We start from the raw sequence: 22,956 nt of genomic DNA, 5'->3' as shown, positions 1-22,956 counted from the left end.
TTCATAAGAGAAATAACATGAGCGAAGAAGGGCAAGTTAACAGGTCGAATGAGAGGATACGACTAGACGCAGAAGGGTCCTAGCAAAAATCGGCTCGTATAGTGGCACAGATGCATGCGGCGGGCATATGGTGCGTAGCTGGACTACCGTACCATCTGGAATCATACCAGCAAAACCAAAAATTGTGAAATGCCTACATGAAGCAGGGCCAAAAGCAGATTCGGCCCACGAGAGTGGCTGTGGCAGACACCTTCCATTCGCTCTGCATCTGCTGGCTCAGCTTTGGGAACCGCCCCAGGCCTCTCTAAGCTGAAACCTTCCTCCATCTCATGTTTCGCTGCCCGACCTTCCTCCAACGAACGACCCTGCACTCTGCGCTGAACAGACGCCATCTTCACGTCTGAACAGATGCATCTCCTTTCGCTGTTCTTCTCCGAGGTCGCTGCTTAAAATGCACCGGAGGATTGTAACATCCCATTCCCAGTCATTCCTCACCACCAACTCCCCCTCCCACTTGCTTTCTTACGATGCGCACAAAACAGAACGCTCTCTCTAATTTCATTGTTCTTTTGCGCCCACCAGCTGCTTTTGTTCGGTTTGTGGGCGATTATCCCAAATCGACAAGCTGGTATATATATATTAATAGCCTTTTCACCGAACACTTTGTATGATCATATTTGAAGGAATAGAAGTTTACTTGAAATTCAAAATTTTGAGCAACACTATATTGAGAAAATTTGCGAGATGGCATTTGTGTGTCTGAGTTGAATATTTGTATGTTGTATTGGCGATTAATAATATGCCATGTATATTGAATAAAACTAGTAGTGAGAGAAAAATGTTGAGCATAAATGTCATTGGAAAATAATTGCTCTACAATATTTTATAGAAAATTATATAACAAAAACTAATCCTATAAAATCAAGTTTGTTAATTTAAACTTAATATGCATAACGGTCTTAGATAATATAAAAATGATTAAATAAATATGCACTGTATTTTAAATATGAGACTTAGTTATAAATTATCACTATACCGTTTATTACCCTAAAGTATAATGTGTTGAAAATTATATTTAAATATTAAAAATCCTTATTGTTCATAAGAAATAAATTCATTTTTAAATACATGAATAATTATTATACATAAATAACCCCGTGAAATGAATGGGTTTCAAAACTGGTACAGCCACTATATTGGGGTGGTCGCAGAAGTTCTGTTGAGGTTGGGGGAGGCTACCGGCTTCTTGAATAGTTGCTGCTGCTCCTCAATTATTGGATGTCTTTTTGAGGATCCAATGATGGAGGGATAAATGTTATCGTGGAAAAAAATTGTTACTATAGAAAAGGCCGGCAAAAAACAAAAAACCAATTTAAATGAAAATTTTCGAGGAACTATATAGTCTCCATCTAAATTAATGGATTCGAATGAGTTTTCTCTGCCCAATTTTCGCTAAATCATACCTCGTGAACTTACCAGGTCATCTCATCGTTGCAGCTTGGGGATCTTGCCTATTAAACTTGCCCATTCGTCCTCTTTTCCCTATGATTCGAAATTCGAACTATCGCTATGGAATAAGAACCCTTCCTAATTACACCGAACCAAATTCATTCCATCTACAAACTACAACGCGTCCACGGTAGTTAATGGCATAACATTCAACGAGAAACTGTTACCATGAGCCCAGCTTTTTCTTCATGCTCAGGCAATGGGGATAATTTAATCACAGATTCCACGTGGAAAAAAAAAAAAAGCTCGGCTTGAGGTCAAGGTGTTTAAAGTCACGTGATACATGATGACTAGTGTGTTAAATAACAAAATAATTAATCATTAAACCAGTCCATGTTACGTCGATTTACTTCTTTGATTCTTACTCTCTCTTTGGTTCAATGGAGTAATTCTAGGAAAAATATATGTCCAGAAACATTTGAGTATATTTTTATGTAATAAATTCATATTTATAAATTCAATTTACAAAATATATTAACTAATAAATTCAATTCCCCCTCAGCGAGGTCGTTTGGATGTGGAAAACTTTTTTTTTTTCATTTTCTCTACCCTTAATAAGGTATTATTATCAAAGACAATTGCTATCTAATCAGAGAATATGGCAATGAAAAATGAGTTGCTGAAGCTTCTACCCTGCATGTAATGAATAATAGGACTTTTATGCTCCGTTTGGTTTCGCAGTTAAAATCATAAAAATTTTAACTTTAACTTTAACTCAACACATTACACAACAAAAATACATATTTCCCAAGTCAAAAATTTTAACTTTAACTTTAACTCAACACACTACACAATTATTTATTCTTTTCTACAATCAAAATCAAAGTTACTTTAACTCTGAAACCAAACGCACCATGAATATCCAGTACAAAAACAATCAAACAGACAATATTACAAGTCCTTCATTCAAGAAAATTTTTAAAGTTAAGACCTGAAACTGCAGTTCAAAGTTTAGTTCAAGAGTTGAATGAACTATAGCTATCACACGCTTGACATTCTCACATATAATAATATCTTTCACAAACTAGTCTGGTAAAAATATTGTGGTTATGGAGTTTACCTTTCTTTCAAATAAAGTGCAAGTGGATTTTGTGATCGAGCTTGAGCACATTCTAGTGTCTAACGTCCTCTCCCTCCAATTTGTGCTAGTTAAATGGAGCTCTTGCGATCCGAAACATTATAACTACATCTGACTTCAGCAGAGCATCATTCCACATCTATATAAATCAGACAAGAGGAGAAAATGATCCCTAATCTCAATCATAAACATGCAAAGATTACATTCCTCTAAACTTAAACCTCCATTCAGATTCAACAATCTTACTATACCATTTAGCCTATCAAGAATTGTAAATAACCAATAAAGGATAGGGATGTGGCTAGGACAACATCTAAAATCATTCCAGAAGACTTGATAGTCCTTGTTCCTAAGAGGCTCATATGCATCAGCAACTCATACCTTCTTCAATTGTCTGCAGTCATTCATGTCTTCTATAGCTAGCAAGCCATGTGTTACATAATAGAAGGAGCTTCAAAGCTACACTTGTTGTCCCATGTATTTTGAGCCCAAAATCCTACTAAAATGATATTGCATGTGCTCCATATTAATAAGGTTTTCTTGCACAAATTTATGTCTATTCATCCAGTTTCACGAACTATTTCCCTTGTTGCTTAAAATTCAATTCTCTCAATTATCCATTATTTTTTTCCACAATTCAACAATACAATCATTAATTTCTCTCAACTATTCATTACTTTTTCATACTTTTTTTCATAATTCAATAACACAATTATGACAATTCAATTAAAATCAAAACTCAACTCACTTAACTCTAAAATCAAACGCACCTTAATTACTTCAAAGCACCAAGAAGGTGCCCACACATATACAACCAAGTGAAAAAACAAAAGCACAACTAATGGATGGCCTAATGATGATGTACATTAAATAGACAGGCTAATAATGAACTTAACTGAAGATACCGAGATGTTTAACCTAAAAAGAGTCGCTAATGGTTAGCTGCTTCGATAATAAACTTCGCCTCGATCTCGTTCACATTTTCCCTTCATTGGAATAAGACGTTCTCATTTGTGTCACTCTGAAAGCACAATTTGATTCTAAGCTGCCCATTTCAATCAAATTTCAGAAAATTCTTTTGCAGTCATCGATGCCAAAGTTTTCGAACGATACCTATTTATTGCCCCTCCTAGGGCTGCTGGCAATCTTCAGTTAATATGATATCGGATCAATCGAGTCCCCTCCATGGAAACCTTTGACGGCACGTGTCTCCTTAACGTGCTTCCCTTCCTTTTCCCCACCTGACCCTCTCAGCCTCTCATCTCTCGCCGCGTGGCATCCTCACTCTCTGGTCAGACTATCCCTGACCGGCGCTGGCGATCGTTGCTGCTCTTCCTCCACAGCAACGTACTGCTCCCTCCCGCTCCATAGCGACCGCCGACCAGCTCCTGTTCCTTCCTGCTCCACCGCCACCAGCTACTGCTCCAGGCCCACCGCGACCAGCTCCTTTTCCAGCCCCCCGCTCCTTCTCGACCATCTGTTGCCCCAACCTTCGAATTCCTCCCTGACAGCTCAAGCTGCTGCTACTCCAAAGATAGTCGAGAAATTGCCCCCAATTTCCTGAATTACACCAGAATCCCTAGACAGGTAATTCGCCCAATTTAGGTACTCGTCTCTCTTTGGCTTGGCCTTCTCGGATTTCTGTGTCAATTTTGAATGAAGTTTGGGGATTTTCAGTTTTTTGGAGCCGGGTCGATGAGTTCTTTGTGGGAAAGGGAATTGTCTTATTAGTATGTACGAGCTGCAGAGGAAAGATATGATTTTTTCATTGTCTGTTGTTTTACTCAATTTCTTGCTAACATTGAAGGAGAGACAGTAACAACACGGTAGGGTCCGGCTTCAAAACTTTCAAACACTCTCTTAACTGGTCCCCTAGTTTCGTATTGTTCATCCTGTTTTGATTCTCGAAATTTATGCGGTCGCGCTTCCTATGATACTTACTATGGTTCCTCTTACTTGTACTGCCAGAAGTGAAGACATGGAGGAGGAGATCGAAAGGCAATACCGAGACCTTTTGTTTGAGCATGAACTGGAAGCCGAGAGATTACTTTTAGCTAAGGCACAGGTAGGTAACAAAACCATGGCTGTAGATACGAGTCTTGTGCTCTTTTTGTTGCTGCAGACGACTTAGAATTTGGGAATGTTTAGTTCCCCATCCTATTTGAAGAGCTGTTATTGCAAGAAATAAGAAAAACTGACCCTTTTCTGTGAACGAACAGTTAGACATAGAAGACTTTACTTTTTGTGGTTTCCTGGGATCATTGTATGGATTCTCTATGCGACATGATGTTGAGCTCGTTTGACTGAGTTGCCTATACTTGTTATTAGTCTTTCCTTTACCCATGGATTCTTAATGCTGTTCCACCGCGAAATTGATAGATCGATGATGCATTTGTGGCAAACAGTGTGTTGCTTGGTGCATAATCTTAGCCTTTTGGTCCATTGTCAATGGCAATCCCTGTTTTCTAAATTGAGCAAGTCATGATCGTGGAGTAGGGTTCTTGGTTATTAGGCACATCATGCATTTTCTTTTTTTTCTTTTGGCCCAAGATCTGGGCACCTTCCAACAAATTTAACCGTCAAGTGTTTCTCTTTTCTTTTCCCTATCTTGGCTCCTACCATAAACAGTTTATGTTTAATTAACATGGATTCCAATGCAGCAACATGAAATCGGTATATTAAAGGAAGGAAACCGGCAAGCTCAAAGCGCATTAAGAAGACGGGCAAGGACAACAAAAACTAGTGTTCTATCTCCTTTTGAGTCGATGATGAAGGATATCGGTGAGCCGGGGTCTAGGCCTTTGGTGCAGGAGGTGTGCAGGACGTGTGGGAATCATGACGCAAATGAGCACACTTGGATGATGTTCCCAGGAACAGATCTCTTTGCAAGGATCCCATTTCATGCTGCTCACAAAATCTTGGAAGAAGGTCTTCTTTCCCTCATTTTCTTTTAATTTATGTTTTCTGTTTAGTGAAGGTTGCTGGCCTAGAAATTCCCCTTTTTCCATTCCTTCAGATGTTTAAATCATAACTTGTAGCTGTTATGCTAACACATAGGTGAAACTGTTAGTCCTAGGCCATGTTCGTTGAGGAGGATTATGGAATAATCATATAAACTGGTTCCAAATTGTAGAGTGCTGTCATTCCTTTATATTGCAATATCTTTGTATCCATTGGAATAACTAATTCCTTAAATGTCTTGTAATTGCAGTCACTCAATGGGACTTCTATAGGTTGTACCTTTGAGCTTTTCTTAGACCCTCATTGTTTGTAGAGGAAACAGTTTATGTCTTGATAGTTAGGCATTGGATTTTTGTTATGGCTTGCATCTATCCACTCTTTGAAATTGTGTTAATTTTGCTGTTGCCTTATTATATTCAAGACTCTTAAGTCACGTTTGGTGTGAAGCATTGAAAACTGACTTGAAATGCGAATAATTGCAATATATTCCAGTTTGTCGTGGCGGTTGATCCTTTCATAATGGACTTGACATTACAATGTTTGCTGAAGCTTTTGATGTTCATCATGGTGATCAGTTTGACACGGCCTCTAGGGTTTTCTAGGTTTTTTTATTAGCATTTTCTCTGATCTCCTCTGTCATATTTCTGAGTATACAGATGAGCCACATCTGGACTTTGAATACAACAAACTACAAAGCTATATTAAGGATATGTCCTTGAGTCTCTCAGAGAAGGGTGCCCTTTCGGATAAGATCAGCCCAGATGTCTTACGATCTCTCGTGACTTTGAAGGACAAGCCAAAGTAAGTGTTCATCAACTACGCTTGACGGCTATTATAATCTATTGCTTTCACCAGTATGGTGTGTTTCTCTTCTGTCATAGAATTTTCCCCTGAGCGTTTGATAGCAGTAACCTTTGTTGTTTGTCTTCTGCATCTATTTGCGAGAAACTGCCATGATTTCTTTCTGTTTCACATCTCTTCAATGATTGGAAGAACTTTTGCATTGATATCCATGTGAAGAACTCCGGAAAGTGATAGTATGAAAAAATAGAAACGTAGAAGGGCTTCTTTGCAGATATGTGCAGCTTAGGGATGGGACTTAAATGATTATTGATCGAACAATTGAGAAATGTCAATTTTGTTTCAGGCAGCTATCTTTAATTGTTGATGAAAATAAACTTTTTGTCAACAAGAAGCAACACACCAGCGATAATTTCTTATTTGCCGTCTCTGCACCTGCCCATTCCATTTGTATCTACCCATTATATTCATGTTTCAGGGAGAAGGCTTCAAGGGATGATTCTCTTACGGAAAATCTCTGGAGAATGAAGAATCGGGGTTCAAGCATTCACATCTGATAGAAACGGCTGATCTTTATACTTTTTGTTGCGATGGTTTCCAACTACTGTGAAGGAATATATCAATTGCTGGGCCTAGTTGTATTAAGAAATGGGAGGGTTGAAAGTATAGATATTTTGTTGAGCTGTGTTCTCTAGAGATTGGAAATGCCATATCTGTTACCAAAATTCATTTCTGAACACAAATTAACCGTTGAAACCACTTCTCGTACATGAGGAAGTATTAGATCCCTTTTCTCTCCTTGAAAACCAAGAAAAAACGAAGAGAGGAAGACCGTTACATACTCCAAAGTTTTTTTTTTTTTTATAATGTTACAAACACAAAGATGACTTGAATGATCAAGCGCTTCAAAATTGTGAGATAGGAGGCGGATGTTGGGTATGAGAAGGGATCACTAATGTTCGTTGGAATCTAGCTGCGGCCTGGCAGTTACAGAGCCAATTTCGTGAACTTGGCCACAAAAAGCCCACTAGTTTGTGACGTTGAAGGATCAAATCGTAGAGTTTTCGGTATACGTCCGCATCTGCAGGGCCAACTCTTGGCAGCATCGACCTCTTGTAGAACTGAAACAAAACATTAGAACCAGTCAATGGAGATTAGAAGGCATGCAAAATGACTATAAAAGCTGCAACCACAGTGGCGAGCACGCCGTCTTTGAAAGGCTTCATGCTTCGTGAGAAACCCCGTAGGTTCACCTCTCTTGCCGGTAGCAATGAAAGTATCTCATTATGTGATCGGTGTGCAAAATGGCAATTTCATTCCCTAACAAATGGCGATTGCATTTCCCTAACAAATGGCGAATGCAATTTCATCTTTTCTATTCCTCCGTATCAATTGTCACCTCACTGTAGGCATGGCATACTTTTATCAGTCACTTCAAATGACTTTGTGCTATCATTGGTAGCCATTTACCCTCAAGCGAACTCAGGAAATCAATAATCGTGACACCACGGTACTAAATCACTCCATATATTGATAGCACAATTCATTTAAATGGAAATTCATCGAAATGATAAGCATTTTTGTTCTATCATCCCTTTCCTTCCCTCCCTCCCCAACTCTCCTCTCTTTTCCTCCTCGTCGCCAAAAACCATCCAAACAAAACCAGTTAGGAGCGCTTTGGATGAACAGTTTTCTGTTTGTTAAAGCAGAAAACTACTTTCTGATTTCTTTCTGAAGAACTATTTTGAAAAGCACTGGCAAAAATTGTTTGTAAAACATACGAGCATTAGAAAAAAAAAAAAAGATATAACAAATATCTAAATTTGCTTTTGTTTTTGTACATTTGGTTGTTTAACCTTGTATTTGCATCTTCTCGGTGTTTTTTTGCATAGAAGTTATTATCCTTTCATCGTTTAAAAAAAAAACACAATATATATACGGATATGCCAAAAAGAACAATTTTTCAACATGAGTCAATTGCCCCAGCCTCTGATGTTGGTCTCCTATAACTATTGAAAACACAACATATATACACGTATATGCCAAAAAGAACCGACGAGAACTTAAAACTAATTTTTAATCACTACAAACAGTTTTTTGGAAATTCTTTCAAAATATTCCCTTAGATGTTGACCAAATGCTTACCACATTGTTCAACCAAACCTTAGAATGCTTCGAACATGAAGGAAATCATCGAGAATTTTAGCATAAACGGATCTCACCAGCAGAAGCATTTTCTTGGAGGAAGCGCTCAACTATGTCTTCATTCTGTGCAACCGTCAAACTGAAAATAGCAGAGAAAGCAGTTAGAGTGCATGTATAATTTCCATATAGGGTCTTACGACTAACACACAGAACTGAGTACCTGCAGGTGCTGTAGACGAGCGATCCACCAACTTTTAGCAGCCTAAAGCCATTGGTCAAAAGCTTCAGCTGCAACACAGGGTGGACATTTATACACAGAAAAGACTTGATAGACTATCGTGAAGGGCTTCTAAATTACATATGGTTAAACAGAAGCCACGTTCCCATGATTGCAACATACATGAAAATGCAATTTTAATGGGAGCAGGAAAATGTGGAGATCAAATTGCAACCACATTGCGCCAATTAAAGGAGTCAAGAGCAGTCCATGTACTGGGAAATATATTTGATACCCTATCAAACTAAGACAAAACCAAGATGAAAATGAATGAAACTGAAACCCAAAAGACACTTTTGGATGTTCAAAACTATTTCTATATTCACTAACTGATCAGAAAAGAAAAGAAAGAGGAATAAATATAAGTGATTTAGATTCGTAAATGAAATACACTCATCGGCAAAAGCATGAATCATGCATGATGTGGCTATCAAAGTAATTACCTGGAGAAGGGTCAAGCTATCTGTTCTTTCTGCATTCATAACACGCTGTTGAAGAGTTTCCCAGCCCCACTGTTCAAACTTCTGTATGTGCCTAACTGAACCATCATGAGTGCATTCCGCATCAACAAGAACCTGAATTGCAGCCCCAAGGGTCAGTATCTTCTATGCTCAAGAGGCTCAAACAACAAAATCTCAGAAGGAAAAAAGTTCGCAGTTAACCTTATCATAGCCAAAGTCAGAAACATCACTGTTTTGCACAGACTGGTATAATTCATCTTTGGAGAGCCCAACTACTCCAGAGTTCTGCCCATAGAAAATAATTTCTGGAGGTTGAACGGAGCCAATCATTGCAGAACCTAACTTTCTCTGTCTTGCGGCTCTTTTCCTTTCTTTCCAGGGTCTTCTAGCTGTCCATTCCCCAAACACATCAACCTTTTCTTCACATGTAGACTCACCTGCATGATGCTAGACCAGACAAGATAATAGCAGTATAGACTTTAGTTCTGATCCTCAACAAGTAGCTTATAGAAAAAGAGTAATAAATTTACTTGGAGTCTCAGGTGGATTACATGCTTTATCTATACAATCATGATGTTTGGCAGGAACAAGAGAGAAAGTTGTCCCATCAGCAACAAATAGTCTGCACCGATTTCCCAGTGCATATTTCTGCACCAGCGTTCTGCAAGCTGCTAACCGATGCTGCGATACATCAACACCAGTCACAGAGCCCGAATCACCAAGAAAGTCCAAAATCATGCAGAGTTTAGCACCTGAGCATATAAATTGAGGGAGGATGGAAATAGGACGAAAACGAATATAACAAGTCAGCAAAACAGAACACGTAAGAGGTCTCATACAGGTATATATCAAGTAAAATGCCTCAAAGAGTACTGACCAGGAGCAGCACAGAGATCCAAGACATGATCTCCTGCTGAGATGTTCAATGCAGAAACAGCAGCTCCTGAAGCAGCATCAATACCATATATCTATAACAAAAACAACCATATCATATAGTTTTCCACATCATATAGTCTCCTATTCCAATTATCAACCTACCCAAGGTGAGACAAAGAATGTAGACATCTCATGCATATTCCCATGTATGGTGGGGTTTGAAGAACTCAAACAAGTGATTTAGAGCAACTCAAAAGAGCATATTAAGAGAGGAGAGAATTGGCTTGATGTACAAAACATCTTCTAAGATTCATACTCATTTTCTTCGATCACATGGGAAACATGACAACGATTTGCTGGCTTGTATTTTTTAAAATGTTCCCTTCATCCGGAAGATTGGGTTCTTTGTAAAGAAAGAGAAGGGCCACAATTTGAAACAATAGATCAATCAAAGTTGAGGGATATTGACGGGTAGAATTCAGTTATTCACAGTATTCCCACACATATGAAACATTCTAATGCAATAAATATATATATATATATATATATATATATATATATATATCTTAAGTTGCGGCTTTGCTGGATTTTTATGGCTTGAATAAAACTTTTCCCTCTAATAGAAGATGGAAATGCAAATCCTTAGGTAACAAAGTCCGAGGTTCCTTACTTGCCCTTGCTTGTACAGACTAGTATTGGCAATCTGAACATCGTTAGGCAGCGAATAAAACTCGGGTAACCACTCTACTTTTAAAGGTTTAGACTTGATTTCAGCTTCCAACTCCTGAAGACAAGCTTCATTCCCAGGTTTCACCCTTCAGCAAACCAAACAAATAAAGTAAAATAAGATGCCATTGAATAGCCAAACAGGCAATCACAATTGAGCTGGCGATCAATCGCGCCTATCAATGTATATCATCATAGGTGCCAAACGTACATGTAGAACATAAAACTCGCACGACCACAAGTTCGACATGGATTGGTGACGTAGCTAGATGAGCAACCCTCAGCTCCATATTATTTAAATTATTCTCCTTAATAATCTGGCTACTTTCACTGGGTATGTAACGAATATTAGAACTTGGCTAGAGTATTCATTTCCTCTGTTTTGATTAATTCGTATATGTAATGTAAAAGAACAGTAATCTGCAAAGATGGAAGCTTTTGAAGCAGATCGACGGCAATTTTCAGATTCAATTTCCGGCGGGTAATGCTATCAGTTGTCAGCAGTTGCCGGCACCACTGAAGAGCAAGTATTACCTTATATAGCGAGGAACCGATTCGGTGGCGCTGTAGATTGAGGGGTCGAGACCGTTTTCCCGGAGGAAGTCGAGGAATTCCTCCGGCAACGGCAGCAGCGCTGATTCGGCGGTTGCCTCCATCGGAGTTTGAATCCTTTTCACTGGAAGACGAAATCAGATTTGCAGAGCCTTTGAATTGGGGGAATTTGAGGATGATTAGAGCGAAAAAGATGATTACGTGTTCTCTTTTTTACCCCGAGCTCGCCACAAGTCAATATTTGGTCCTCAAACGTTTAGTGCTTCTCCAATCTCATCCTCAGGATTTTGCTCGGTCCTGTTCTTCATTCATTAGTCCTTCTCAATAAATGTCCAATACAAATCAGTCAATCAAAATTCTAAGGGGACCATGGCATTGGGGGTAATCATGCATGTGATCAATTGGCATTTGTACTAACATTCGATCGATAACTGCATTCACCGTGTGTCATTAGCATTCTAACCATGCACTATTTGTACATTGTCATTTCACCTTATGCGTATGCATTATTTCGTTAATTCCGATGTAATTAGAACTTTGTCAATAAGGTTACGCCTGCCGTTTTTGAACCAATTGAGTGCAATGTGTCTTATCGGAATCCGCTCTGTTCCTCTGATGGCTCGTTTCGTTGAACGGTTTTAGAGATATGGAGGATCTAGGACAGCTGGTATTTAAGTGAACTAGTTGATCAAGCGATTAGGGGAAATTAAAAATGAAAGACATATGGAAAGAGGAATCACACAATAACGACTTTTGGACTTTCCTCTGTTCCCGCGAATACAAAGTCAGAGTCAGTTATTAGTTACTCCGATAAGCACAGACATCACAACACATGGACTCACTTCTAGGAGCCGCCTCCTTCTTGGAACAGCCCATCTTTCCGACGTCTCTGACAAATCTCTCTCGCGGAATCTTCATGTCAAAGGAACGAAATCCTCACGTCGAACGGACGCTAGCAGTACGATTTCCTCGATGCTCATGAACGACATCCTGAACTGAAGCAAGGATCAGAATGAATTACCTGTGCCCGAGTTAGGCTCGGTAAAGTGTAAGAAGACCCAGTTGAGTTTTACACTGTTTTCTCTGATGATCTCGATTCAGTAAAATTTGCTGCAGTTTGAGTAGAGATGTTAGTGTAAATTTTTAGGGAATCAGAGGTTTCCAGGTTTGATGTTAGAGGTGTCATTTTAAGATCTACATTTTTCCATGACGCGATTTGGTTCAGTTGGAGGACAAAGAAATGATATCGAAGAGCTTACACATGGATTTGCATTCTCTTTCCAGTCCGATGGCTGAAGTAGAATAACAGTAAATTCTATGCACAAATGAATCCAGATATAATAGGTTAACTTGGAACCGTCGTGCCTGTTTTCCGGCTTAAACCTTTGCATTAATTGTTTCTATTGCTAATATCCAATACATATATAGATTGTTTGAATCAAGAGGAGTGCGTTTTCCGGATAACAATGATGGAGGAGGGACGATCTCTTGCCGAAACCCCGACGTATTTGGTGGCAGCTGTTATCACTGTGATAGTGGTTATGAGCTTCTTCTTCGAAGGCTCTATGGAATGGGCCGGAAAGGTATGAGGATATCACCCTGTCTCTCTCTTTCTGTAGCACAATGTTGATTAATCAACAGGTGAGATAGGTTGACATTTTGGAATCTTCCGAGGGAGATATCGGTTATTGAGTGATCCTAATAGGCGCTGGTCTTGCGACATTCAGATATAGTAATTGGAGATGGGAAAATTTTCAGTTTAATTTTGATAGGCAACCAAAGATATCACCTGTATTTCTTCCCCATTCACTCGATCTTCACGTGGGAAATGCATAAAAGAACTAGTGAGTTCAGTCCTGTGAAAATTGGATAACAACAATGATCTGGCATTTGGCTCAGCATTTTATCTCATAATTAAACATCCGAATCGCAGTGGTTAGAAGATACCAGGAGAGGATCTCTACTTGCTGCTCTCAAGAAGATCAAAGAAGGCAGGGAAGCGATGCACTTTTAGGATCGGAAACTCTCTCTTGAACTTTCTTTTCATTACTACATCTTTCTTAATCATCGCCGACTTTCTTGCGAGCAGAGCTGATGGTCTTTGGGGTCATGTCACTGCTTATGGGTCACTGGATAGAAATTCTGACTAACATTTGCATCAAGTCCTCGCTCGAGACCAGCCGCTTCTTTCCATGTGAATCAAAACAACTTTACAGACTGGAAAAAACCGTTCTCCTCCAAATTCCAAGTCATTGGAATGAATCAGTTTCTAAGGCGGCGCATATGATCTTCGGCAAGACCAGTGACTGTCCCAATGTAAGTTATCCTTCTCTAGTTCAGCAAATATCTGGATATGAGAGTAATTCGTTCCTCAGGTTAACGAACAATACACCTTGTTCAGAATAACTAATCTGCTGCTTCAATCAATCAGGGCAAAGAACCTCTTGTATCGCATGAAACTCTCAAGCAGCTTCACCGACTGATGTTCGTTCTCGCCTTCATCCATGTCTCTTACAGCCACATCTCCATTGCCCTTGCCTTGACCAAGGTTTGAGTCTTCCACTTGATCTGCCATCCTCCCTTCATTGTCCCGAAATAATTCTTCCCCCTTCATTACTGGTACTTATATTGTCTCAGCAGATATATAGTTGGAGAATGTGGGAAAACCAGGCAAAGTCAATGGCGAAGCTTGAGGAACAAGGTCCTTAAGTTTACTATGTCCAATGATAATTTTTCCATCTTACTCGTGCTGGTTTTGTTGCTTACGAGCCACAGGTTTATTTTGCCTGTTTGATTGTTTAGGTTCTTCAACTGATTCTACAGGCAAGACCAAAGTGGTGCGATTTTCGAGTTTCATCTTCCACCATACCTCACATTCATGGAATCAGCGCGGAGTCCTTGTTTGGCTGGTATTTCGAAATAACAGCTATCTCATCGTTTTTACAGTTTTTTTGTATGCATTATATTTTCTTGATGTTGGGTAGCTTTGGACCTTCAGTCCTCAAGCACTGCAGACATAGTAATGCAGTATGGTCCATTCCATACAGGCTTCTTTCGTTCTACGGGCTTCTGAAGTTATATATTTGTTTATGTGCAGCTTTGCTTCAGCCGACAATTTTGGGGTTCGATAAACCGAGTTGATTACATGGCTCTGCGAATGGGCTTCATCAGCGTAAGTGAAAGGATTACTAGCTCTATTGCTAGTGCTATGTCCAAGAAAGTCTCAAGAATGGAAAGCTGACGGTTTCATGTGCTGATGAATTTTGCATCAATCTACAAGAAGAAGAAGCTCTGTTTCTTTGAAAATCTTCACAAAAATCAAAAGTCGGGACAACTGCTGCCTCGAACAGGATTAGCAAGGTTTTCATGTCAACTGCTTGCTTTGACTACTTCTCCTTCTTTGAAATTGTAGACTCACGGGCTCCCTCTATCGTATGACTTCCACTCCTATATGCTTCGGAGCATGGATGAAGAATTCAAGGATATAGTTGGCATAAGGTATCATACTCTCGAAACTTACAAGATCCTGATCGAGGTTATAGTCATCTCTCTTTCCTCAAATCAACGGTACAACTTTTGCAGTGTGCCTCTCTGGATTTATGCCATTTTCTGCATAATTCTAGATTTTCATGGTAAGCCTGTGCCAAATCCTCCGGAGATGGGCTAACATCTCAATTTCCTTCATTCATTCTCGAAAATCCTAATGAGCATAGTATGACATTTTTCAGGAAGTGTGACCTACTTTTGGCTTTCCTTCCTTCCCGCGATTGTAACCTCTCAACCTCAACAACCCTTTTCAGTAATCACTTTTTTGTCAAGATTTTAGGGAGGATTTGAGTTTTTTCTGTACGTTCGCATGTGTGACAGTTGATACTGCTGCTCGGTATGAAACTCCGCCGTGTGGTTGTAAAGCTAGCTGTCGAGAGAAAGGACCCTTGTCCAGTTACCGGAAAGCATTTCTTTAAGCTGAGGGATGATCTCTTTTGGTTCGGGCGACCTAGGCTTCTATTGCACCTCATTCGAATCATATCTTTCCAGGTCGTAAAAGGGAAGAGACATATGATCATTGTCTGAAACGATCCTCAAAAATGTTCCAGCAGCCAAATTGCATATTTACATTTATGTTACTTGTGTTTTGCAGAATGCATTTGAGATGGCAACGTTCATTTGATCACTGGTAAGTTTAAAGACTGCTCATGGTTTCTCGAATCCGAGCTTTTGGAAAACTGTTGTTCATGTGATTCTGACTGCAAATTGTGATTTTTCAGTGGGAAATTAGGAACTCTTCCTGCTTCATGGATAGTAAAAGCTTCATGGTGACTCGGTTGACATTTGGGTACGTAAAGTTTTCCTCTGGATAAATACCAAATCTGCGCAAACAAATTAGCAATGGCGTTTATAAGGAGTCCATATCCCATAACCCGCATGACTTCTTGTCTTTTGAACATATGTATTCCAGGGTGGCGTCCCAGTGCTGGTGCAGCTACGTCACATTCCCACTCTACCTCATTGTCACGCAAGTCTGTTCTCGTTTATGGATAAATTTCCGTAAAGGAGTTAAGTCGTTCCTATCTAAAGCTTTCCTGTGATGCAGATGGGGTCGAGGTTCAAGAAATCCATCGTGTCCCAAGACGTAAGGAGATCATTGAGCGTGTGGCAACAGAGGGCGAGGTCGAGGCAGAAGCCGCAGGACTCCACTGCCAAGCACCTGTCCATGAGATCTGCCACTTCTCCTGATCTCCTATGGGGAAAATTACACAGCATCATTAAGGGCAGGCGCCGGTGTACTTCCTTGTCGAGAGTCCATGATGATTCCTCTGTGCCGTGCCAATCCGACGATATTCCTCCGGATAAGCGAAGCTACAAGTCCCTGGAGGAGCTCGTGGAAGAAGATATCCCGAGCCAGTTTCCCAGTCCTAGCAGCTCGTTCACCAGTTACGAGGAGTATGACCATCGGACGAGCATAGGGGTCACAGATGATTCATATTTGCTTACACATCCTTGAGATGCTAATGTAGCCTTTTTCATTGGCGGCGCAAGATCTTGTCGAAGCTCATCACAGATTATGCTCGACTGATCTAATCGAACACCCCGGTGAACTTGCTATGGCTCAGATTAACAGCATTCAGTTAAGAAACCAGTTCAAACTCTGATCTGTGTTTGGTACAAGATCGCACGTTGCGAGGGGTGAAGAAAAGTTAATTAGATATAATATTTAATATTTGTCAAGATGTTGCTCAATCTATCGAGTATTTCAATTTTATAATGAAAATATTTAACATTTATTCATAAATCACAAAAATTTCTTCTTTTTTTCCTTGAAAATTTTTAAAATTCATTTGTAATTTTTAGTATAATAATTAATTATCATATTTCATTAAGATAAATTCTTATCTTATGCTATTGTTTAAACGAAAGTTCGACTTTGTAACTACCGCCTTGTATATACAAGGTGCAATTGATAAGATAATAGTTCCCCTTATTCACAATTCTTACTACTTATTTTTGTCACCCTTAATTTTTTTTTCCTCTTCCAAATTAATCCATCCTTGAGCATCTTGGAAAAAAAAACTTAAGGGAGTTCAACAGTATCGAAATGAAATTCCCACATTTTATACTTTATTTATTCTATATCATAATTAATTAATTACAACGACTAATTAATTCAAGGACTTCCATGAAGGAGAGTCAAATAGGAGATATGGAAAGACATTCGTATTTTTAGAACTTTTATAGTACATGGAATATACGAAATTGAGACTTTATCATTGTTGGATATGACCTTCCTTATTCTTTTTTTTTTTGTTTCATATTGTTGTATATAAGTTAGTTGAATATTGGTAAAATCAATTTCAAATTTTACAAGTGTAATGAAATGAAATAATAAAATAGGGTAGAAGGAAAGACGTTGATTTGTTTCCATTCAATTCCCTACTACCAAATATAACTCTATATATGAGATAAATTAATTTTATTTTAATGTAGTAACATCTATTAATATTTCAATTATCAAAAATCATAATTACTGAATAAATAAATAAATCAGAGAGACCAATCGCTTCCTAGTTAGTTTTATTCGGTTTTGCGGATAATCAGGTCATGAAGGGTTATGGGTTCGTTCACTTATCGCTAAGTAGCAGAAGGACGAAGAGGATTAAGGATATAAACGTGAAGTCTTCATCCATTAAGAAGAGAGCGAATTAATTAATTTAATCAGTGATTTGTCTTAAATTAAGAATTGTAATTAATTGTCGTGTTACACATGCAAGGCGAGGTTAATTTTTTGGATTCTTGCTCGTGTTATGAATCCTCCATATTTTTCCTGTAATTAATTCCAGATAAATAAATTATATTTTTTTCTCTGATGGTTAAAGAATTTTACTTATAGTATTCAGGGATTTAGAATTCACTAAAAGCACTTTATGATGAGGTATATTCATTTTTATGAATAGACGAGATATAATTTGACTTTATAACAGTAATTGGCTTTCAATCAATATGTTGAAATTGTAGTGTCTCGCGGAAAAAAAAAACTTGTTTTCCATGAGATAATATATTCAACCATTAACCGTAGAGTAGTGCAATTGCAACAATAGTAGAGACACACTATTATTACAATTTTTTTCTGTTATAAAAAAGGCCAAAACTCTAGTATAATGAAAGAAAAATTTAAATAACTAATAAAGAGCACTGGTAGTTCTACTAGAACCTCAATCTCTAGGTCTATAGGCGAGATTAAAGATTTAGATAGTAAACACTGTTGTGTGATGCATATATTAAAGATTTAGATAGTAAACCTAATTAAACCCGTCTAACTGAGGTAGATAGGTCCCCAGCCTGATGCAAATCATCTGTACAAAACTAGCATGAGATGTGATCAATTTTGATATGGAGGGAAGTCGCACAACCGTTGTGATAAATATTGAATATCCTTATTGCGTATATACACACACAATTTAAGAGAAGGTAGTATGAAATATTAGTCTAAACATTTGGTCCGTCCGAAAATTGATACCACAAACATGTCAATTAACGAGAATAATTGTTTGAATATAAATAATTCCAAAAATATAAATGCATTATTTGAGGTGATCTGGCACCTCTTTTCTTTAAATAAGATCTTGAATTCAATTATTGTGAATAAAGAAAATTTACCATTGAAAGAGAGTTTTACATCTTAGTGAAACAATCTAAATCAAACTTGAATGAGTGGAAATCCATTAAACTTTCCAATCTCAAATGACATAGAAGGGAAAAAAAAAAAGAAGGAAAATCGAATGAAATAACTTTCATCAATTTGCCACTCCTTTTCCCTCTATCTCCTCTTTTTTCTCGCACTCTTTGGTCAATATAATGCGCATCCCTCTCTCCTTTTCTATTTCTTTCCCTAAGTTATAGAATTTTTTGGCTTTATTATTTAAGAGTAGATGAATATTTACAGCATAAACAATTCAGTCAATATGATTTTATTAAAAAGTATATATCAGTTAGGACTCTAATCAGTGCAATTAATTTGCTTGAATTAATTAATAAAATAAAATGATATTTGAGTTATAAATTTCTTACGTAGATTGGGTTTATTGTCTAGCATAAATGAAAAGATGGGTTAATTGCACAATCAGTAACAATGCTGTTGACAAATTAGACAACTATCAAACCATTCAAATGTTGCCATAAAATACTTAGTTTCAAAAGTTTGCAAAAACGGGATTCTCATCTACTGTTTGCATTTCCTAAACATTTATTTTCGTTAAATCTGGATATTTCTGGAGTGCTGAGAGATGAACCACATTGGATAATTTCCAACATCTATTGAGGATGACATCAAGGATGACTGTCTTCAAAAACCCATTTTGCAGTTCTCAGTATTCAATGGAGACTTATGCTATCGATCTATTTACTCATTTAGTAGCGTTGCGTAGTTTCAATTTTAAAGATATTCGTAGTCTTCGCATCGCTTTTAAAATATGTCCGGTTCCGTACAGTTGAAATATCAAGAAAGGAGGTATATATGAAAATAGTCAAAAAAATATGTTCCCATATATGCAAAGAACAATAGATTTTTTTTTATTGCAAAGGAAGCCAATGGATCTAATACAATGAAATAAAAGTCTTAAATATCTAATAAAGGTGCATAGATAGTCCCATTGGATATCAATCATAGGACTTCTTGGTCACAAGGCGATATGTGCGCCGCTGCGATACACCCTATCTTGATACATCAATAGATCTCTTTTTCAAAAACATGTTTACGCGGATTAATAATTTCCTGGCAATTTACATTTGGTTTTCCAACATGTGCTGTTTTTGACAAGTTGGTGATACTACATTTTATTTTCTCTCATAATTTCCTGAAAATTTCTCGTATTCAAACCTTCAGGATTGCCACAAACATTTCCATGTTAAGGTTCCGATCGTTTGTCCACGATGAAATTGCCAACTTGATCATTTATTATCTTGGTAATTAGGTGGGCATTTCTGGTTTTCTTTTTTTTGGTCAATTAGGAGGAATTATTCTGTTATTCATGAATTGAGGATTCTACGGCGGTTGGCAAGCAAAAATAACCATCACGATTGTCTTATTGCTAACCGTCAGATCCTCTTACTTAAAACCATTACCGTGCACGTGTCTTAGATATTTTTAGTTTAAGATTTATTCCTCATAGTTTGATTATCCATACTTTTTGGTCACGCATTTTCTCATCGACACTCCGCTTCGTTCGTGAACGGGCTGTATCCATTTCGATAATAAACCAAACTGAATTGCACTAGTTCAACCAAATAAAAAATAATTTAATTATTTAAAAAAGAAACAAAACAGAAACACCGTACAACGTCGTCTTCTATTCCTCTTCTCCAATTGAACGAGAATTAAGTGTGAATAAGAAGAATCAATCTCGTCGACAAGTGAACAAGAATCAATCTCGTCGACAATTGAACAAGAATCAATCTCGTCACCGGCCCGAGACTGCCCTCCCTTTCCGGTTCTGCCTTCAGCTCCGAGTTCGACTCGTCCCCTTGTACCGAAGGGGCACCAAAAGCCCCTTGTTCTTCACGCTCTCTGCTTGTCGGTCGGGGCGCCAAGCCGCCGCTGCTGTCTGCCTTGCCTGAGTAAATCGATCTGCCCCCACTCGAGCTCGAGGTCAGCTGCTGCTGCTGATACTCCCTCCCCTCCCAGGCGGTGAGCTGCTACTGTTCCCTATTTCCCTAACTCTCTTTAATAATCATTCCATTGTTGATTAGCTTATTTATTAGTTGGTAGTGTGTCGTTGGTCGAATTTTCACTTACTGTAGCTGATTGATTTCTCTCTACCTTCACGATTTCCCTTACCTCCACTTTCAATGTTTGATTGATTGTGAATTGATTAGCTGATTATGAAAATGAGAAGAGAGTTCGAGTGGTGAAGAAGTCATTCTCGAATACGGATTGGTTGATATTAACCATTTATTTTGTCGGGTTGGATAATATGCATTAGACGTGTTGTATTGGCTTTGTTGGACTTTGGATTTGGGTTAGATGTTGAAGTTGATCAGTCAAACTTTTGGTTTGAAGAACACTGTGCTTATAGACAAGCTCAAAAAACCACTGTCCGACTCCTCCCCATGTTCTTCACACTATATTCTTGTTCGATTGTTTCTTTTTTCCTTTAAGTAATTAAATTATTTTTTATTTGGTTTAATCAATGCAATTCGGTTCGGTTTAATATCGAAACAAATTTAGCTCGTTCGAGAGCAAGAATGAGTGTCGACGAGAACATGCATGGGCGAAAATATGTATAATCAAATTATGATGAGTGAATGATAAACTAAAAATATATAAAATACGTATACAGTCTTGATCTTAAGTAATGGGATGGGAAAAGTATACTTTTAGTCCGGTAGGTTTAATCACTTTTTCTATTTTCATCATATTTCTATTTTTGTCCTTTATCTTTTATAACTTTTCTCTTTTCGTCCTTCCGCCACTCTAACTGTTAATTTTGCTGATGTGGAATATGATTAAATGCCTAATTCGACAAAAGGACACCACTTCATCTAAAAGGCAAGGAAAGAAAATCAAGAGATGAAAATATAGGATATATATAGTCATATTTATAAAAAAAAAAAAAAAGAAATTCGTAAAAATTACTAAAATAATCAGCACACCTATGAGAAATCTAATCTACATAAGGGGAAGGGAAAGGGGAATTCTAATCATCATACCTTTGATTAATTGTTGGCGAGATCAATCATAAACATGCAAAGAGAGAGAAGAGAACCCTGAATATTATTCAAGATTGATTAATCATATCCGGAGCTCCAAACCAAACCCAAACAAATCGGAAGGAGGGACTGGTAGAGAGGCAGGTAGATGCAAGATTCTGAATTGTATGGACAATTCTACGGGAAATGAGAGGAGGGAAAAAGCAATCAGAGCAACAAAAAAAAAAGATATGGAAACCGTAAGATGGGGATTTTCTTGGAACAATTAGCTAGCTAGCATATAAATTTGAGATTTTTAGTTCAATATAGAGAATTAGAACCAGTAGATATTCAAATTGTTATTAATTAAGTTTTTTGTTCTGGAAAAATAATGAATTTGAATTTTTAAGAGAATAATGTGTGTTTGAGAATCGAGAGAGCTAATTGCAGGGCCTTGGCGGCAGTAGCAGAGGATGGAGCAAGACCTCGACAGCCTCGACCATCAGAGCATTAGTAAGGAGCCTTGGATGTTGTTGTGGTTGTCCTCTTTATAACTCGGTGTCATAAATTTTAGTTGGGAAGCTCATCTCAACTCTCTCTTTGTCATGTTCATCGACAAGAAGAAAAAGGATGAAGAAAGAAGAATTTTATTTTTCATACTTCTTACTTTGTAACTACCACCTTGTATGTAAGGTGCAATTGATAAGACAATAGTACCCCTTATTCACAATTCTTACTTCTTATTTTTCTTACCCTTAATTTTTTTTTCCTCTTCCAAATTAATCCATCCTTGAGCATCTTGGAAAAAACATTAGAGCTGGAATCTGGTATTGCGCGGGTTAAACTGTGGTATGGATGGATAAGTTTCTAGTATTTAAGGAATCAAGAGAACTTAAGGGAGTTCAACAGTATCGAAATGAAATTCCCACATTTTATACTTTATTTATTCTATATCATAATTAATTAATTTCAACGACTAATTAATTCAAAGACTTCCATGAAGGAGAGTCGAATAGGAGATAGTGGAAAGACATTCGTATTTTTAGAACTTTTATAGTATATGGAATATACGAAATTTGAGACTTTATAATTATCGGATATGGCCTTCCTTACTCTTATTTTTTTTTCATATTGTTGTATATAAGTTAGTTGAATATTGGTAAAATTAACATTTTTGAGCTTTTTGAAGAAGAAAACTCATTCCATTATCAATTTCAAATTTTACAAGTGTAATGAAATGAAATAATAAAATGGGGTAGAAGGAAAGACGTTGATTTGTTTCCATTCAATTCCCTACTACCAAATATAACTCTATATATGAGATAAATTAATTTTATTTTAATGTAGTAACATCTATTAATATTTCAATTATCAAAAATCATAATTAC

The 22,956-nt window shown here is 37.7% G+C and overlaps 2 protein-coding genes, 1 long non-coding RNA gene and 1 pseudogene across 4 annotated transcripts; 3 read left to right on the top strand and 1 right to left on the bottom strand.

Annotated features, from left to right (window-relative positions):
• Nucleotides 1-3,753: 3,753 nt before the first annotated feature.
• Nucleotides 3,754-7,119, top strand: LOC116211261. Its single transcript, XM_031545555.1, has 5 exons — nucleotides 3,754-4,174; nucleotides 4,556-4,652; nucleotides 5,248-5,515; nucleotides 6,205-6,349; nucleotides 6,828-7,119. The coding sequence occupies exons 2-5, from the start codon at nucleotides 4,566-4,568 to the stop codon at nucleotides 6,904-6,906; spliced, it is 579 nt and encodes a 192-aa protein (XP_031401415.1). The 5' UTR covers nucleotides 3,754-4,174; nucleotides 4,556-4,565; the 3' UTR covers nucleotides 6,907-7,119.
• A 44-nt stretch (nucleotides 7,120-7,163) lies between these two features.
• On the bottom strand, nucleotides 7,164-11,578 carry LOC116211260 (probable 28S rRNA (cytosine-C(5))-methyltransferase). 2 transcript variants are annotated; one of them, XM_031545553.1, is made up of 9 exons: nucleotides 11,369-11,578; nucleotides 10,779-10,923; nucleotides 10,110-10,200; nucleotides 9,784-9,984; nucleotides 9,434-9,669; nucleotides 9,215-9,346; nucleotides 8,715-8,782; nucleotides 8,572-8,633; nucleotides 7,164-7,470 (listed from the first exon to the last, which is right to left on the bottom strand). In XM_031545553.1, the coding sequence occupies exons 1-9, from the start codon at nucleotides 11,488-11,490 to the stop codon at nucleotides 7,337-7,339; spliced, it is 1,191 nt and encodes a 396-aa protein (XP_031401413.1). In that variant the 5' UTR covers nucleotides 11,491-11,578; the 3' UTR covers nucleotides 7,164-7,336. The 2 variants fall into 2 exon arrangements, with proteins under 2 accessions (XP_031401413.1, XP_031401412.1); XM_031545552.1 differs by having other exon boundaries at nucleotides 9,434-9,679; nucleotides 9,788-9,984.
• A 1,242-nt stretch (nucleotides 11,579-12,820) lies between these two features.
• LOC116212074 lies at nucleotides 12,821-16,519 on the top strand (annotated as a pseudogene).
• A 3,672-nt stretch (nucleotides 16,520-20,191) lies between these two features.
• On the top strand, nucleotides 20,192-22,320 carry LOC116210151. Its single transcript, XR_004157426.1, has 2 exons — nucleotides 20,192-20,567; nucleotides 22,019-22,320. It is a non-coding gene; the product is annotated as an uncharacterized LOC116210151 (long non-coding RNA).
• The last annotated feature ends 636 nt before the right edge of the window (nucleotides 22,321-22,956 follow it).

This window comes from Punica granatum, chromosome 6 (genome assembly GCF_007655135.1).
Source record: "Punica granatum isolate Tunisia-2019 chromosome 6, ASM765513v2, whole genome shotgun sequence".
Taxonomy (NCBI): Eukaryota; Viridiplantae; Streptophyta; class Magnoliopsida; order Myrtales; family Lythraceae; genus Punica; species Punica granatum.
This window is presented reverse-complemented; position numbering and strand designations above follow the sequence as displayed.